General features: G+C 33.8%; 2 protein-coding genes across 6 annotated transcripts in view; one reads left to right on the plus strand and one right to left on the minus strand.

The window, feature by feature from the left end:
* Positions 1–8,484, minus strand: part of LOC127729168 (rab GTPase-activating protein 1-like) — a 73,272-nt gene extending 64,788 nt beyond the window's left edge. For all 5 annotated transcript variants that reach the window (XM_052236852.1, XM_052236849.1, XM_052236850.1 and 2 more), the window contains exons 1-3: positions 8,356–8,484; positions 5,488–5,796; positions 4,599–4,806 (exon numbers count right to left, since the gene is read on the minus strand). In XM_052236852.1, coding sequence (XP_052092812.1) covers positions 4,599–4,806; positions 5,488–5,755 — 476 coding nt within the window. In that variant the 5' untranslated portion in view covers positions 5,756–5,796; positions 8,356–8,484. The remainder of the gene's footprint in view (positions 1–4,598; positions 4,807–5,487; positions 5,797–8,355) is intronic.
* Positions 8,485–8,644: 160 nt separating this feature from the next.
* Positions 8,645–18,534, plus strand: LOC127729170 (tubulin alpha chain, testis-specific). The gene is made up of 5 exons (XM_052236853.1): positions 8,645–8,795; positions 11,448–11,670; positions 12,867–13,015; positions 16,613–16,765; positions 17,636–18,534. Exons 1-5 carry the CDS (start codon positions 8,793–8,795, stop codon positions 18,461–18,463), a joined length of 1,356 nt encoding a protein of 451 aa, XP_052092813.1. The 5' UTR covers positions 8,645–8,792; the 3' UTR covers positions 18,464–18,534.
* Positions 18,535–19,972: the final 1,438 nt, after the last annotated feature.

The following is a 19,972-nucleotide window of genomic DNA, read 5'->3' on the forward strand; positions in this document are numbered from 1 at the left end:
ATATATGGTTTAGGGGTGGGGATCTCGACCATTTACAAGATACTAGAATATTGGGGGTGGGGAGGAACCCCTGGGGACTGGCCCTATACGTCATTCAAATGTTCATTACATGACGAACAGGAATATATATGGTTTAGGGGTGGCGATCTCAACCATTTACAAGATATTAGAACATTGGGGGTGGGGGGAACCCCTGGGGACTGCCCGTGTACGTCATTCAAATGTTCGAGACATGACAAATAGGAATATATATGGTTTAGGGGTGGGGATCTCGACCATTTACAAGATATTAGAACTTTCTCAAATGGCAGGGGGTCGGGATGACCCCTGGGGACTTACCATGTATATCATTCAAACCATCTCAACATGACAAACCAGAATATATATGGTTTAGGGGTGGGGATCTCGACCATTTACAAGATATTAGAACTTTCTCAAATGGCAGGGGGTCGGGATGACCCCTGGGGACTTACCCTGTATATCATTCAAACCATCTCAACATGACAAACCAGAATATATATGGTTTAGGGGTGGGGATCTTGACCACTTAGAAGATATTAGAACTTTCTTAAATGGCAGGGGGTGGGGGTGACCCCTGGGGACTTACCCTGTATAACATTTGATGTGGTTTATCATGACAAATCAGAATATATATGGTTTAGGGTTGGGGATCTCGACCTTTTACAAGATATTAGAACTTTCTAAAATGGCAGGGGGTCGGGATGACCCCTGGGGACTAACCCTGTATATCATTCAAACCATCTTTGCATAACAAACCAGAATATATATGGTTTAGGGGTGGGGATCTTGACCACTTCCAAGATATAAGAACTTTCTTAAATGGCAGGGGGTGGGGGTAACCCCTGGGGACTAACCCTGTATTTCATTTGATGTGCTTTATCATGACAAACCAGAATATATATGGTTTAGGGGTGGGGATCTCGACCATTTACAAGATATTAGAACTTTCTCAAATGACAGGGGGTGGGGATGACCCCTGGGGACTAACCCTGTATATCATTCAAACCATCTTAGCATGACAAACCAGAATATATATGGTTTAGGGGTGGGGATCTTGACAACTTAGAAGATATTAGAACTTTCTTAAATGGCAGGGGGTGGGGGTGACCCCTGGGGACTAACCCTGTATATCATTCAAACCATCTTAGCATGACAAACCAGAATATATATGGTTTAGGGGTGGGGATCTCGACCATTTACAAGATATTTGAACTTTCTCAAATGACAGGGGGTGGGGATGACCCCTGGGGACTAACCCTGTATATCATTCAAACCATCTTAGCATGACAAACCAGAATATATATGGTTTAGGGGTGGGGATCTTGACCACTTACAAGGTATTAGAACTTTCTTAAATGGCAGGGGGTGGGGTGACCCCTGGGGACGAACCCTGTATTTCATTTAATGGGCTTTATCATTTAGAACATTTTCAATTAAAAAGTTTGTGTCTATCAGGAATGGTTTTCAATTTATAATCATTTGAAAATTTTTAAAAATAAAATCCCATAGGGTTCTATAGTAAAACCCTCTTTTCTTTTTGCCCCTCAAAGTACCCCTTTATAAACCCCATTGCAAAAACAAAACCCTGATTGCACCACTAGACATGTTAGTCTAACATATTGTGAAACCCTAAGTTAATCCGACAAGCGGTTTTGGAGAACGGGTGCGGACAAGTTCAAATTTAAAAGCGGCGGAAGAAGAAGAAGAAGAAGAAGAAGAAGAAGAAGAAGAAGAAGAATAATAATAATAATAAGAACTGAGCAAAAACAATAAGTCTTCCCAAACTTCGTTTGGGAGACTTAACTATATTTCCATTGAATAAATACAGAGAAAAATTTCAGGGAAAATCGCCTGATATATATATATATATATACATATATCAAGTATATGTTGGATTAAAAAAGTATGGGTGCATCAAAATACACAACTATATATTTGGTTGGATTTTGTAAATAGCGATAAGAAAGATTCTCTAAAAACAATTACTTTTCTATTTTGCTGCAGCAAATGTTTCCAACAGGGGGAAATATGGATAATAATTAAAGACTGCAGAAAATCTGAATTTATTTTCATTTTTTGTGAAATATGAGCATATTATGGCATAATTATGACATACATGTAATAACTGTGTAAATCTTGTCTACCAGTAATTTGTTTATAATTTTTTATTCTAGCATTTCCTATATATAATGAGCAAATTTAAAGTAGTACCAAAAAACTAAATTTTCTTGTGCCAATTAAAGGGTTTTATGTCCAGCTTGCTAGCTTGTTTGATTATTCAATTAAAAACAGAAACAAATTAAATTGGGACTGTTTTTCAATTCAATCAAATTTTTGAAGTAAAACAATCATAAGGCACTTGGCCGAAAAAAAAACACAAGATCATAATTATAAGTACTAGTTGTAAGAATCTAAAATGACAAGTAAATTGGTTCAAATTAAATAAACTGCATACAACATAGGTACCCTATTCGACTTATGAAATATATTCCTGTAAGAATTATTCCAGAAATAAATGTATAGGTCCACCATACAGGGTTGGAAAGCACTGTAAGTAGTGGAAGTTTCTGAAAATGGGTCTTATACACGACATGAATAATAATTCAAAACTTTATGCATGGCAAAATCATATAACTAGAGGCCCTCAGGAGCCTGTGTCGCTCACCTAGGTCTATGTGCATCTTAAACAATTGACACTCTCCAATATTGTAGACTAGAATAGAATTCATCAAAAGATCTCTTTTTTGTTGATCTTGTATTGATGATCATTTTTATCATTTAAAGTTTCTATGGTATCCATCTTTTATAGTTTTCAAGATAATAGGCAAAAAAACCAAAAATGGGTAAAGTTGTCATTAACGAGAAAGAACTCCAATAACTAGTCGCAAAAATGAAATATGGTAAAATTCGTCAATTAAGAAAAATAATTACTATACATTTTGATGTTAATGCATAATAGGTAAAGCTCAATATTCTAAACATTTCTGCCCAAGTCAGATTTTCTCTGTTTATAGTGATTTCAAAATAATAGACAAAACTTGCATTTTTTCCTTATGCTCTATTTTTAGCCTTGGTGGCCATCTTGGTTGGTAGGTGGGGTCATCTTACACATGATTTAAACTAGGTTCCTCAATGATGATTGTAGCCAAGTTTGGTTAAAATTGTCCCAGTAGTTTTGGAGGAGAAGATTTTTGTAAAAGTTAATGGACACCGATGGACACCAAGTGATGAGAAAAGGCCAGGTGAGCCAAAAAGTGCAGATTGACAAAACCCCAATCCCAAATCCTCTTTTAAAAAAAAACACCAAAAAACCTTTAAATGAACTGTCCAAAATTTTTCAACACAGTTTGTAAATATCTTCACCATATCATGTCGAATGTGGTATCCATAAAAAAGAATATACATGTACATAAGTTTATACTTTAGGGCTATCCCATTAAACCATACGTGGGAGGGTAGGAAGGGAAGTTTAATTATTGATTGTGGGTCATGGGTCTTTTTTCAGTATGCGTCTGTTACCATTACGCAAAATTATCTAAAAAAATGGTTCTTGGTTGTAGGGATATTTTGAAAGTCCCTTCCTACCCTCCCACATACATTTTGATGGAATAGCCCTTATGAATACTATCTAACAAAGTTACATTATTACAACATTAATAGAGTCAACTCTGGTAATTATGTTACAATGAATTTGAATTTACTAAGAATTGACAAATAGATTTCTGTACTGAAATCCAATTTTACAGTATTTAGCTTGTCTCAAGAACTTTTATGTTAAAACTTGTATTGCAGTCTGCAAATTGAAAACAACCATCAACCACCAACAGCCCAAACCTCATAAAACAATCTAGCCACTAAATCAAAGTTCTATTTACAAAATTGTAAATTAGGAAAAGTTTCAAGTGTAATTATCATTGAGATTGTTTAATAATGTACAAAAGTGCAAGATAATTTATTGGGATTTCAAGAAATGTTGCATAAAAATAAAGCTGTCAAAATATAAAATGCATCTTTTTATTTTTTTCCACACCCATCCGGATGCAATTTTCGCAATAATATAAATTCACAAAAATTTCTGAACTTTAAGTAATACTACTTACATTTACTAACCAGAAAAGCTGAGTGACAGACGGGAACGCAATATTGTAGCCCAGAAGGGTGAGCCCTGAATCAGGATACTTTCTATGATGGTATAGGTTCGTGAAAAGTCATGTCCATTCAGAATGAGATCCATTAAGGACCTGTTTATGTGTATTAAAGAGAACCCTAGTTACATGAACACATCTTTGAATGATTTTATAAGATTTTAGGAATATCAAAAAATGTGTAAACACTTGATTTTTTTAGGGTCAATGTCAACAATGGTTATCCATGTGTACAGTGCATAATGTGCATGTATAAAGAATATCAACAAAAGAGACAAACTTCTTTTATTATGAATTCGAGTAAATCTGTTTCTTTAAAATTTCTGTTTCTCAAAGGGAAACAGTAAATTCTTGACATTTTTCTATATTCTAATTTTGAGATATTACGAGAATTGACTCAATATTTTTTCCCTTATTAGACACAACATTTACCTGATATTCCCAATTGATGTATTTGGCACAGACAGAATGATAGGTATCACCATCTGTGTTTGTTCATTTAATATCGCCATGTTCCTGTAGATTTCTACCTCACTCCTTGGAGCATTGACAAGAGCACATCCAAGGTAGGTAACTCCATTGAACACTGTGTCGGTTTCCTCCATAGAGGTTGCAGGAAGTGAAACTGATCTTTCTCTTGCTAGGAAATATGAACATCAGAGAACTAGAAAAGTGACATTTCAAACTTGCATATTTTTGTGTTAAACACAGAAACACATAATTAATACTATTTCAAACATTTTTTTTTTTAGCAATACATATACATGGGTATCAATTTTTGTAAATTTCGATCCCAGGAATTAATTCTAAAAATGTTGAGTTTCTTAATATATCCACACTATGAGATTTTTTTTTGTATTATAGCGGCTGATGGATCATTTTTGACGCTAGGATTAACTTGGAATAGCATATATATTACATGAGTAGATCTTAATATCGATTTTTTTCTTGAAATCTAGAACACAAAAAAGATGCTTCTCAAATTTTGTGATTTTTAAACAAAAAGTTAGTTTTTACTGCCAAATTGACACTGGGAATTAATTTTTTGTTAAAATCCTAGCAGGAAAAATTGTTTCTCAAAATTTGAGATTTTTTAACAAAAACTCAGTTTTTAAAACATTTCTCCCAATACTAGCATATCAAAAAATTGACACATCAATTTGAAATAGAGTTTTATGCATTTATAGCAATTTTTGTTGAAATCTGAACTAAGAACAAAAAAATGCTTCTCCATTTTTTTTTTTTACTTTTTAATAAAATCTGTTTTGGTGCAGTATTCCTCTATTCTAATCCAGGGAGGACACTGATATGTACAATGTACCTGCATTTTGTTGCCGTAGCTTTGATGAAAATTCATCCACTGATTGGCTGCTTTGTAATGCATGATGCTCATTTAAATCATTCTCTGGTTCCTTATTTAAAGAATCTGTTGATGTTATTGTTGACGAAGAAGCCATTTTGTCAAGGATTTCATCATTTATATCTCGTATATCTCCAGTTATTCTCAGTTTTGGTTCCCCATTGACCACAACATATTCATCACCAGTAGAAGAAGAATCTAGAGAGCTCCGACTGACAGTGTCTTCCATTGTCACACAGACATTGTAAACAGATTTTTACCCATCTAGACCTAAAATATTTATAAAAACAGCATTGTTATTCATCCACGTAATGACAAGAAATATTTTAAGTAAAATATCTCAGTTCGAAGAAATTCTTTCATTTTCATGTCCAATAAAATTTCCAAAATTTTTTACAATAACTGGTACAATAGAAATGTGTGTAATTTTATTGCTCTTCCTGGTTTCAATCTAAACCATAAGTATGTCATGTATATATAGTTGTACGTAGCAGTGGTACACATGATATCAATTTAAAACATAACTTAACATGCACTGCAAAATTTATTCATCAAAGTAGAAAAATATCAAATAACAAGACAAAAGCAACATGTTAAGTAAAACAATATCAATGACCAAGAAATAGATCGATTATCAAACAACAAAAAATAAGTATATATGCAGACCTGGGTTTCATTAATAATCTGCCATTTTTTTCCCATTGATCCTGGATCGTCGATCAAGTTATAGCAACGATACACTGGAAATGGTCATTATTAATTTCAAGCTCTGATTTCTCAAGAATGAAAAGTAAATGACCAGTTGAGTTGGATAAGCATCTTTAGATAGGTCATCGCTCAGATGTTGACCAAAGGAGAAGAGGCGCCTTGGTTTTTACTAGAAACGGAAATCAGAAGCGGCAATGGACAAATAGTATTAAAATAAACTGAATAGAGGATTTTAAAGTTCTATAATGTTTTAATTTCGCTTAGTTATCTAAACAAATTCTCATTTTACAATTGGCCTACCAAAAGCTTTTTTGGGGGAAGGGGAAAGGGTGGGTGGATGCAAACAACAATTCATCAAGTATTTGGAGTTCATCTCTTCATTAACTTTAAAGCTTTGCACAGACTCACAGTTAAGAAAATATGTCATGATCAAGTAAGCTAACATAAAAAAACATTGCAAAATTGGCCTCTAGATTCTTTAGTTTAAAGTTGTTTTTTTGGGTGGTTTTTATCTCAACGATGTATACTCTACTTATCTTTTTATCATTCTAACATACAAACAAAGACCATGAATACCATTTTCATGGTGTTCAAGTGTTTTAGAAACATACACGTTTACAGTTAAATACGTTTTCTTCATTCCAAAATTCATCATTGTTCATTAAGAAATCAGGGCAAGTAACTTTACTTCCGGACAAGTCAAATTTACAATTTCACTTGCCTGGGGACAACTGGTCACAAAAAATATTTCCACAACCCTGTACAATATAGCTTTCATTAACTGAGATCTTTTAGATCAGTACTTTGCGTCTTTTGTTTGTTTTTGTGCTCAAATGGTCAGGGACTCCCAATCTGATAAGTTCAGCCCTTTCCAAGTGAGTTGTACAAGTAATGAAGTTGTTAATATGTTGTATTGTTACACCACTATCCATGGTTAGTGGGAGGCTTGAGCACTCAAAAACATGATTAATCCAAAGCCAAGGGCCTCTAATTCAGTGGTCATTTCACTGCCTTTTATTGCATACTACATGATATAGATTTAGCTCACGGTTGAAGGCTGAATGGTGACCTATAGTTGTTTACTTCTACGTCATTTGGTCTCTCGTGGAGAGTTGTCTAATACACCAATCTCAAGTTGTTGTTTATGATGATGATAATGGATGACTGCTTAATGTCCAGCAGCAAATTAATATGCATATTCAGGATGAGACCTTGTGAATATTAACCTTGTTTTGTACTAGACCAACACGCGGAATTGGATTTTTAACATGTTAGTTCACAAGGCAACAGTCCACAGGAAGACATGTCACCTTACCGTATACATTATTCCGACTCCGAGCCGACCAGTCTTTGTTTTTACTCCTTAGTGCAGTATGCTTAAGTGGAGAAGCAGCAAATACCAATTTAAAATATTTCCTTTGACCTGGCCCGTGTTCAAACCCACAACCTCTCACAATTGAGGCTTACACGCTACCACATCTTCTTATCTGAAAATAAACGTATTTACACTTTTGGTATTTAGCTATATTTTGCCTCCGAATGACCTTAGATCTACTCCAAATCACCTTTTGACGTCAGGCAACAATCAATTTTTAATTGTGATGTCAAATGTTTTGAATTATGATGTCAAAGTTTACGGGAACCTGTGTGATTTTAAGTAATGGCGGACAAATTTGCATACAAGTGTAAATACGTCTTTAGTTTTAATGTGTATCACTGTATGTGGTATAGTTTTCTTTTCTTAAATGCATGTAGACAATGACAGGCTTGTATCTGACATGTGGACAACTCTCTTTGCACTCATTTGGTAGCACCTGTCTGTCTCTGATACTGGATTCATGTATGATGTAAATCGAATGACAACAGAGTTGAGACCATAGGCACAGGTAGTCCAAATAATTATGACGTCTTGGAAGGCTATTTTAAATGTTTGCTTTGACGCCTTCCTGCGATGTAAGGCGTCAAAGAAAACAAATATAATAGCCTTTCAAGACGTCATAATTATTTGGACTAAGGCACAGGAGACTGAGGAGTCTAAGAAGTTAGATCACTCGTTTTTCTCGTAACTTAACTAAGACAGAACTTTCTTTGTCTTATCTCTGAATTATTTACGGTAATTACAGTTATTTCAACTGGCTGTCAAATCTTGTTGGGGTATTAAAAGCCTTTTATCAACTGTTAAACTGATTTAGTCTGGATTTTCAGATTTTCATTAACGATGTTGATTATGGTGGCGCTTCATTTCCTACATCCGGTTGATGTCATGTGGTCGGCACTTTCCGTCAATCGTCTTTTTCCGGAGAAAAACTAGCAGACGAATTTCTTACATGATCATGTTAATATATTCCAGATAATATTTGGCTAAGAACTATGTACTATAAATAATTAAGATAACAGGTTGTTCTATATTTATATGTAGTTTGTCATTTCACCTTGGTGGCACGTGCGATTGGTGACGTAGTTGTATATAAATGCTGGCCAACGTTTGAGCGTCAGTCACTTTGAATTTGTAGTCAACGTTGCACTGACGGCAATTCTTTGAGTCAACTATAAGAAAAATGGTAATGTATTATTGGATTCAGTATATTTGTTTATAACCCGTACTGCTATATTTAACCTACAGTCAAATATTTATCTTTTTTACTATTAGGCAAGTTTTTGTATATATAGAAGTAAAAACGTTCGGTCGTAATGTCTTATAATATTGAAAAGAGCATGATCGGTACTTTTCATTTAACTTTGTGTACACTACAGTTTAGAAGTATATTACATCTTTTGGATCCCTATATATTTCGTAATACATGGGATTACAAATTTATAGATCACCTGGCCCACAGGTCCAAATTAAACTGGACCCCTGTTGTGTTCACTTATCGCTACGAATGCTAGTCGTTTCGTAACCTGGTCGTTTCGTAACTAGGTCGATTCGTAACTGAGACGTTTCATACCTGGTGTAATTATATATGGTTTTAAAGTGTGTCTTTATTGGTTATGTCTTAATTAAACAGTTAAAGACAATATATATAAATTAATTCACTAGTTTTGTCTCTGGAAGTGTAGATCTCTTAGAAATGTCTATGACTATATATTGAAGCCAGAATAAATTTCTTGTGTTTTTTTTCATATAATACAGGAAATAATTTAAATAAACTAAAAGTAATTTATTTATCACAGTTCTGCATACTTAATATATTTTTTATTGAAAAATGATCAAAGTATGCATCAAATAATAACAATATTGTAATAATTTAAAACTGTTTTTGTCTGTTACCTTGTCTGTCTGTCGTCAACATGTCGGACAATAACTCAAAATCGCTTTAACCAATTTGCATGAAACTGTGGTGATGTTAGCTCCCTTCTGAGTTTTATAAATTTTGGATTTTACATTTCTGAGTTATGGGCTTTTATTCATTAAAAAAGGGGGATTTTCCAGTTTTCGGCCAATAACTCAAAAGTGCTTTGAGCAGTTTTCATGAAACTTTGGTGATCGTTTATATCTATTGACGTATTAAGCTCCCTTTCGGTTTTTATAAATTTTAGATTTTAAGTTTCTGAGTTGTGGAATTTTATTCTTAAAAAAAGGGGGGATTTTCCAGTTTTCGGACAATAACTCAAAAGTGCTTTGAGCAGTTTTAAGTAATGGCCGACAAATTTGCATACAAGTGTAAATATTCTATTAGAACATCATTTATTTATTTATAGTTTTTCCTTTAATTTCTGTATTGTTTTATTTTCTTGCTTAGCTGGTATAGCCTTGGGGAAATCATAGATTCATATTCATAAGATTCTTAAGCACCATCCCCTACTGGTGTCTCCTCCAGCTAAGAAACAAAGTATAAATGGCCCTCTGCATTCTTTTTTAATTCACACTAATAATCCTACTTGTAGTATATGTAATAAGATGTGGTATGATTGCCAATGAGACAACTCTCCACCAGAGACTAAATGACATAGAAGTTTACAACAGTAGGTCACTGTATCGCCATCAACAATGAGCAAAACGGTCATTCCCAAGGTCAGTGGACATTGGGCTAAGACCAGTTAAGTGAAATGCATTACTAGACCAAATGAGTCATGACCAGTACAAAATTTTAACTTTTGTCCAAATCATTCATATGTGTGATTGTCCTGTAAAAAAAGTCTTGTCCAGATAAGAAGAACATTTTACTTGATCAAATGTCCAGTTGATTTCTCAAAGCCTGGGGATACAGAGCCAAACACATAGCGCAAAGTAAGCTTTAAAAGACCCCGAAATGACAAATGTCAAAAAATATAAACAATTTTATTAACAGCCTGATTTATGTACAAAACAATAAATGAAAAAACAAATATGATAATGATATACAGCAACAAATGACAACCACTAGATTACAGGCTCCTGAATTGGGAAAGACGCATACAGAATGTGGCAGGGTTAAATATGTTTGCTGGCGATAAACCCTCCTATAAACCTTGGACAGTGGTGTAACAGTACAACATAAAAACAAACTATAATAATCAGTTTAAAGGGGATTAACTCATCAGATTGATACAAAGCATAGAAAATCAATTAAATTAAACACAGACCGGATGTGATGGAATTTATACATCCCCACAACAAAAAAGACACAGTACATATCTGAGAGTACTCAAAGTTACTGACAGCTAGTTCAAAGCAATAACAACTGATAAAAAAGCATGTATCTACAGACTAAACTATCAATCAATACATATCCATTGAATTTAGTGTATATAAAAGATTTCATTAACAGAAAAAACATGACCTTGTGCAATGCCAAAATATAGGTATAGATAGTAGAACTGTGACTGTGCATATGTGTATAACAATAATATTTATAGTAGAGTTTTAATTTACTGATAACAAAATCAATATTTATACCAATAAAAACAATACTCAAAGATATAATAGTTACAATGTTGAATTGGTAACCTTTTAGAATAAGTTTACTCAGATTGTATCTAAATTTCAGGGTTCACTAAAACAACATCACATTGACTTGTATGACTGTTAAGCACCATCCCCAAGTAACTCCTCCAGCTGAACTATAAATGAGAGCCAAACAATCCAACAAACTTTGGCATCCCCTGGGATTGCACTGCCACAAATAAGCCACCTGCAGAGAACAACATAAAAAAAACATGTTTTTAAGTAACCCTGCTAATCTTTTTACTTGAGTCTGTAAATCTTGTGCATCCTCAATTTTATTTTTCAGCGAGAGTGTATTTCCATTCATGTGGGACAAGCTGGGGTCCAAATTGGTAATGCCTGCTGGGAATTGTACTGTCTTGAACATGGTATCCAGCCTGATGGTCAGATGCCAAGTGACAAGACCATTGGTGGTGGTGATGACTCCTTCAACACTTTCTTCAGTGAAACAGGAGCAGGCAAACATGTCCCTAGGGCTGTATTTGTTGATTTAGAACCAACTGTTGTCGGTAAGTTTACTACAATTTACAAATGAGTGATTGATGCATACAAAAACAACATGAAAAGAACAGCAAGACAGTATAATTATAATCTTGTATTTAAGAATATGGTACCTAAAAAATAAATATCATTGAATCATTTAGAATAAATTGTTTGGTTCTGGTAACCTGACCCTAGTTGGATTATATCCCACATAGATAAAATGTAGGTATGATATTATTTTTCTTAAGTAATCACGACATTACCAGATCTTCAGTAACTTGTTTACCAAAATAATTTATGATTTCCTTTTTTATTGGCATACAATTTTTGACAAGTTTAAAAATGAAATTTAAGTCATTTAATATTTTTTAAACAAGATTATCATGATTTAAAGATATAATAATTCAAGAGAGCACAAAGCATCTGATCACCGTTTTCTGCAAATATGTATCTGCTTTAGATTATGATGAGCATGAGTGAATATCTGATAAACTTTTGATTCCATTCAAAAGTACTTTTATTCTAAATAGCAGAGCTTCACGCCTTGGACACTTGTTAAGTTTTTGGAGGTAGAGAACAAGTTAATATATTTTTTTTTTGGGAGGGGGGAGGCATTGAAATACCGATCATCTGTCTGTCTGGTCTTGTAAGCACTCTCACATGCCAGATTTTTATTAAACTTACATCAAAAGTTTATATTAGCAATGCCTCAAACAATTTTGAAATTCAGTGCCGATCAACTATTTTTAAAAAGAGTTGCACCCCTTGGAAATATTATAAGTGTACAGAAAATTGCATTGTAAGTGCTTTTAAGCTTTTAAGCCTACATGTACATTTCTTTAAAGATATTTATAATTTATAAAAAGTTTTAAAGAATAAACAAAAATATTCCTTTTAATTAAGTTATTGCTCTTTGACAGATAAAAAATGTGCAATGCGGGGAACATTGGAACTCTGTTCTTTTATTATTGTTGGTGACTTTGGTTTTATCAAAGGGGACTGATTACAAAGCCATAATAGTAACAATAAAGTGCTTTATCAAATAAACATAATACAGAAACTTTAATAACACAATTTGCCAATAAGTATTATCAAGGACTTGATCAGTGCTATGGAAAATATAAAACACACCATGGTATTGGATGCTAAAACCCTAATTGTGAAAAGTCTTTAATCTTCAAATCTGACACTAATATCCATAACCAAATTTATATTTTAACAGATGAGGTCCGTACAGGAACCTATCGTCAGCTTTTCCACCCAGAACAACTTATTACTGGAAAGGAGGATGCAGCTAATAATTATGCAAGAGGTCATTACACCATTGGGAAAGAAATTGTAGATTTAGTACTTGACAGGATTAGAAAGCTTGTATGTAAAATTGAAATTGTTGTCCAATATTCAATGTTCTCATTTACTCATTTTTGCTTTTTAACAGGATTCTAACAAATGTTGAGAGTTGTGAATTTTGAAGAAGAAGACAATATTTGTTCTGTTTTGTTATATTGATAGCAGTGGTTTGGGGGAGAGAGCAGACTTCACGCTTAACCACAAGTCCTACGGCATTGGCTTGTAAAGTATTTCTCTACAAGCCAACAGAATCCAACTAAAATTTTCAAAAAATTGAGCTTCTGGCTTGTGGACTCAAAAGTTAAGCGTGAAGGCTGAGGAAGGGTTCAATATCTTTTATGCAAAGGACCATTTTCAGAATTGTTTAAAAGGAACCCTCTTTTTCAATAGTTCTGAGATGGTACAGGTACTTTGGGTTTAATAAAAGAAATGATTGAATCTGGATTCAGAAAGTTGCCACATTCCAACTTGTATTACTGTCATTTCAATTCCAACTATGTTCATGGATGTCAATTTAAGCTGTGAAGCTGCAGAATGATAAAAGTTTGCTAGCCATATGTGACTCAACAAGGAAACTTTAAAGGCAGATGATAGTTTTGATCCCACAGTGAATTTTTTTACTAAAGTTTGCATACAAGCTATTTTTCACCTAGTCAATTCAAATGTGTAATAAAAAATTAACCTTCATGTGCTACTTTTAGAGATAAATGGGGTCGAAATTTTAGACATTTACTGAAAATTTCAGTTTCTTGGAAATGTCTATCCTTTGGAAAGACATACCTAACTTTTTTGTTTCAAAAGATAAACGCAAGTGGACTTTTGTAAAAACATCTGTAATATCTTCTCTACAGAAGTGTGCTTTGAATTTGTGTAACACTTCTTTGGAAATCATTCATTTATTCACATTTTCATGATTTTAGTAAAAAAAAACAGCATTTTTTGCTGTATATTTATCTAATTTAAAAAAAAATTAATTGGTGATTTGTTTATAAAAATTGGCACAAATAATCTTCATACATAATCAAGCCAAATGTCATTTTTAAATTGAGGGGTCCATGAACTCATTTTCAAGTTAAATCAGTGTGAAGGATAAAAATCAGTCAAACAATACATCTTTTCCCGATATGTCACAGTTTAACGTCACGAAAAATAACATTTTACGTTAGCAACATCATATATACGTCCCCTGTAACTGTATCGTATGCCCTTAATCCAGGTTTTTCTTTCAATTCTCATAGAATAAACAAGGCCTCTTTTAAATTGTTCCACATTTACTTGTCATACTGATGCCTTTTAAAAAGGCTTACTACATAGCAGCCCTCAAAGTAGCTTCTGAAATGAGGTTGCCAATTGGCCATCAGACATGAAAATTTAGTGGCCAACTCAAAATTTCAGAGGCAGAGGTCGAACCCTGAACAGTTGGGGCAAGAATGGACACAACATTCAAGCTTGATACAGCACTGAATTTGGATTGTGATTAAATATTTGACACAGCATAGGTTTCTGACACAGAATGAATGTGGTCTAAGAACTTAAAATTTTTTAATTTACCTATTCAAACCTATTCTGTACCCCTACCTGGCAATCTAAATTTAGGAGTAAAAATCTGCTGATTATATATGCCCAAATTTGGTACGGTCAATGTAAATGAAATACTTGAAAGTACCTTGATTTCATGTGTCGACTATACGGTATGGGATTTTCCTAATTTACCTATTCAAACCATATTATTATTTGCTTTTATATATAAATCAGAAATAACCAATTTAAAATGGAAAATTTTAAAGGAAAAAAAAGGGAAAAAAATCCCTCCCCCAAATTTTGAACCCCCTTATGATTCATCACCCCAAAACTCAATACCAGCCTTCCCTTTGTGGTATGGTACCTTGCAGTACAATTTCAGAGAGATCCATACACTTGAACACAAGTTATTGTCTGGAAACTAGAAAAATGCTTGTTTTTAGGCCCCTTTTTGGCCCCAAATTCCAAAACGTTTAGGGCAATTACCCCCAAACTCAAACCCAGCTTTCCATTTGTGATATGGAACCTTGTAGTACAATTTCATAAAGATCCATACACTTACACACAAGTTATTGTCCAGAAACTACAAAAATGCTTGTTTTTTGCCCCTTTTTGGCGCCTAATTCCTAAAATTTTGAGGCAATTACCCCCAAAATCAATTCCAGCTTTCCCTTTGTGGTATGGTACCTTGCAGTACAATTTCAGAGAGATCCATACACTTGAACACAAGTTATTGTCTGGAAACTAGAAAAAAGCTTATTTTTGGCCCCTTATTCCTAATCGTTTTGGGCAATTACCCCCAAACTCAATTCCAGCTTTCCCTTTGTGATATGGAACCTTGTAGTACAATTTCAGAAAGATCCATACACTTACACACAAGTTATTGTCATGAAAGTAGAAAAATGCTTGTTTTTTTGCCCCTAATTCCTAAAATTTTGAGGCAATTACCCCCAAAATCAATCCCAGGATTCCCTTTGTGATATGGAACCTTGTGGTACAATGTCAGAGAGATCCATACACTAACACACAAGTTATGTCTGGAAGTTACAAAAATGCTTATTTTTGGCCCCTAATTCCTTAACTGTTGGTACCATAACCCCCAAAATCAATCCCAACCTTCCTTTTGTGGTATTGAACCTTATGGTAAAATTTCATAGAGATCCATTCACTTAAACTAAAATTAGAGTGCGAAAACCAATGTGTCAAAATTTTTTTGCAGTCGTATAAAAACAACATGATTTATTTGATATTATATTCATTGACATTGTACATGTTTTAAAACAGTCTGCGACGTTAAACGGTAGTCCAAAGCCCAAGTCTAGTCAAAATCTCATTGGATTTGTGCAGAAGCACTGGTGATTGCCCGATCGGTCAAGTGAACATCTGAAATCGTTTGCTAAATTGTAGCCAGTATTTTATTGAATCTACGAGAACAAGTTACAAAATTGTTGCCGAACTTGTTTCCATCCGTTTACTGACGAAATCAAGAATGAGGCTTGACCATGTGCTTTCAATAAACACAATCTATAAATGCCAATGGTTTTCTTTTTAACGGCACGTACTAGTCCAAGTTGTGACTGAGTGCGGAAATACGAAGATAGATATATATAAATCCTTTCAGTAAGTCAACGACAACAAATGGCTTACAAATGAACTACAAGTACCTGATGCAATAAAGCACTGACAAGATCAAGCTTAAATCTAAAAGGCGCTTGAAATACAGTAAAAATTTGTGTTACTGTCAAGCGTTCAGACAATTTTTTAAAACCCGACTCTGATCAGGGCAAACTTTCCGAAAATTTACGGTCGCCAGATTTTCAATATTCTAATAGCCTAAATGGCGACCAGTTATGATTTTTTGGTCGCCAATCAGTTTTTAAAGTCGCCCAGGCGACCATTTCAGTAGACTGAATTGAGGGCTGCATAGTATGGGTTCTTCTCTTTGTTATAAATTTATAAATAAATAATGAATAAATGTTTTAAATAGAATACCAGTACTATTTCCAACAGCAGCAGATAAACATTGACATCTCCTAATTTTTATATTTATATTTCACAAAATATGTATACGAGCAAAAAATAATTATTATTTTTTAGGCTGACCAGTGTACCGGTCTACAAGGATTCCTGATTTTCCACAGCTTTGGTGGTGGAACTGGATCAGGATTTGCTTCCTTATTGATGGAGAGATTGTCAGTTGATTATGGAAAAAAGTCAAAACTGGAATTTGCAATTTACCCAGCTCCACAGGTAATTTTTCAAGCAGTTCAATAGGATTTTACATTAATTTCTTCATTTGATTCTTCTATATTTTTTTTATGAAGTCAAACTTGGAAAGGAAAAAATGCATTTAATTGAAAGAGCTAGTTTACAGTAGAATTGGACAAGTTCCTGTATATAAAATTGAGAATGGAAATGGGGAATGTGTCAAAGAGACAACAACCCGACCAAAGAGCAGAAAACAGCCGAAGGCCACCAATATGCCTATGTGTATAATATATATAGAAAGAAATGCATTGATATAAATATTTGGAAGCATACCTGTTGAAAATTCAAGACGGAACAAAAGAAAACTAGGTTATATGTGAAATCATCTTTAAAAAAATATTTTGTTTCTGTATACACCTAGTGTTGGCACTTAATTACACGCTTAATAAGAATAAGGAGATGTATGATTGCCAATGAGACAACTATCCACTTAAAGTGGATGTAAGCAGTTATAGGCATCCATATGGCCTTCAACAATGAGAAAATCCCATACCGTATAGTCGACACATGAAATCAAGGTACTTTCAAGTATTTCATTTACATTGACAGTACCAAATTTGGGCATATATAATCAGCAGATTTTTACTCCTAAATTTAGATTGCCAGGTAGGGGTACAGAATAGGTTTGAATAGGTAAATTAAAAAATTTTAAGTTCTTAGACCACATTCATTCTGCTTCAGAAACCTATGCTGTGTCAAATATTTAATCACAATCCAAATTCAGTGCTGTATCAAGCTTGAATGTTGTGTCCATACTTGCCCCAACTGTTCAGGGTTCGACCTCTGTGGTTGTATCAAGCTGCGCCCAGCAGAGCATTTTATTTAAATATTTATAAATGCAATCTTTTGTAGGTTTCCACTGCAGTTGTAGAACCATACAACTCCATTTTGACAACTCACACCACACTTGAGCACTCAGATTGTGCTTTTATGGTTGACAATGAAGCCATCTATGACATCTGCCGTCGTAACCTCGACATTGAGAGGCCAACATACACTAACTTGAATCGTCTGATTGGTCAGATTGTCAGCTCCATTACTGCCTCACTACGTTTTGATGGTGCTTTGAATGTTGATCTTACTGAGTTTCAGACCAACTTGGTGCCATATCCACGTATTCATTTTCCACTTGTAACTTATGCACCAGTTATTTCTGCTGAGAAAGCATACCATGAACAACTTTCAGTTGCAGAAATCACCAATGCTTGTTTTGAACCTGCCAACCAAATGGTGAAATGTGATCCACGTCATGGCAAATACATGGCTTGCTGTATGTTATACAGAGGAGATGTTGTACCAAAAGATGTCAATGCTGCAATAGCTACCATTAAAACAAAGAGAACCATCCAGTTTGTTGATTGGTGTCCAACTGGGTTCAAGGTCGGAATCAACTACCAGCCACCCACTGTTGTTCCAGGAGGAGATTTAGCTAAAGTACAAAGAGCTGTCTGCATGTTGAGTAATACTACTGCTATTGCTGAAGCCTGGGCACGTCTTGATCACAAGTTTGATTTGATGTATGCTAAACGTGCTTTTGTTCATTGGTATGTAGGAGAAGGTATGGAAGAAGGAGAATTTTCTGAAGCTCGTGAAGATTTGGCAGCTCTGGAGAAAGATTATGAGGAAGTTGGTGTAGATTCTGTAGAGGGAGAAGAGGAAGAAGGAGAACAAGAATATTAATTTTCTTGAAAGATAACTTTGAAAAAAATTACAGCATTATTCGCCTATTAAAGTTGGATTGTTTTACCCTATATTTGTTTTCCATTTCTTAGACATTTGATACAGTACATGGTTATTAGTCGCCTTCCAGCATAGTAGAAGGGGACACATGGTTTGAAATCCATCCGTCAGTCTGGAAAATCAGTTTTCCACACTTTTTTCTTCGTGCTTTAAGATATTGATTTGATATTTGGTAGATAGTTTTATCATGTCCAGTTACAGATCAAGTATGAATTTTTGTTTTGAACTGATGATTTTGTGTAGAGTTGTGGTCCTTGGACTTATGAAATTAACATGAATAATCAGTTTTCTACACTTATTTTGTTATGCTTGAAGAAATTGATTTGATATTCAGTATTTAGTTTTACAATGACAAGTTACAGATCAAGTGCAAATTTGTTTGATTTGGATGATTTTTTTGTAGAGTTATGGTCCTTGGGCTTAGAAAATTCACACAAATAATCAGTTTACTGCTTTTTTTCTTTCTTTTTTTTTGTTGTGCTTGAAGATAATGATTAGATATTTGTTATATAATTTATTGGGAACCAAATGAAACATTTCCACAGAGTCATCTCCTCTTGGTCCAGGTATTTAAACTTTTGTCAGTTCTATTGTTCTCTGTATAGTTTATTCTGACACTGGGACCTTTAAATTTCTTCAAAGAGAAACCCATCACTCATTGATTAATATACCTGAGTAAAAAAATTATCTTCTATGAAGGTGAAAGTACAAGCATCTTCTCTCAAAACTGCATGACTTTGTGATGTATTTATTCAATATCAATTATATATTTTCAATTTGTTCAATATAAACACGGATTCAAACATATGACAACATTTTCAACATTGTTCCAGTTGAAATTTGTTTTTTTGTGTGTTTGGAAAATGATGATGTTTGAATTGAGGCCTTCTTAAATATATTCATTAACTAAACAAAAACAACAAAACAATGCAAATTACAATAGGAACAATGATAAAAAAAATTGTCAGAAATCAACTTTTTATGATTAAATCAGTGTTCATATTGAACAAATTGAAAATATATTATTGATATTGAATGAATACAGCATCACATGCAGTTTTGGGAGTTGATGCTTGTATTTTCATCTATTTAGAAGATAATTTTTTTGCTGTGGTAAATTAATCAATGAGTGATGGTTTTCTCTTTAAAGAAATTTGAAGGTCCCAGTGAATAAACTACATGGAGAACAATAGCTATTGGTTTTATTATAATTACAATAATAAATACCTTGACCAAGAGGAGATGACTCTGTGGAAATGTTTTATTTGGTTCGTAATAACAGAAGTTCATTACTAGACGAACAAAGGTTATCATTTCGGTCAGATATTGTTACATTTATCCGTTAAAATACATGTAAAAAATGCAGTTCACAACATGTGCGTTCGACATATAAATGTTATAGCTTAAAATTGTAGGAAAAGTTGTGATCACGATCTTTGCAAACAAATG

This window comes from Mytilus californianus, unplaced genomic scaffold, assembly GCF_021869535.1.
Source record: "Mytilus californianus isolate M0D057914Y unplaced genomic scaffold, xbMytCali1.0.p SCAF_2, whole genome shotgun sequence".
Taxonomy (NCBI): Eukaryota; Metazoa; Mollusca; class Bivalvia; order Mytilida; family Mytilidae; genus Mytilus; species Mytilus californianus.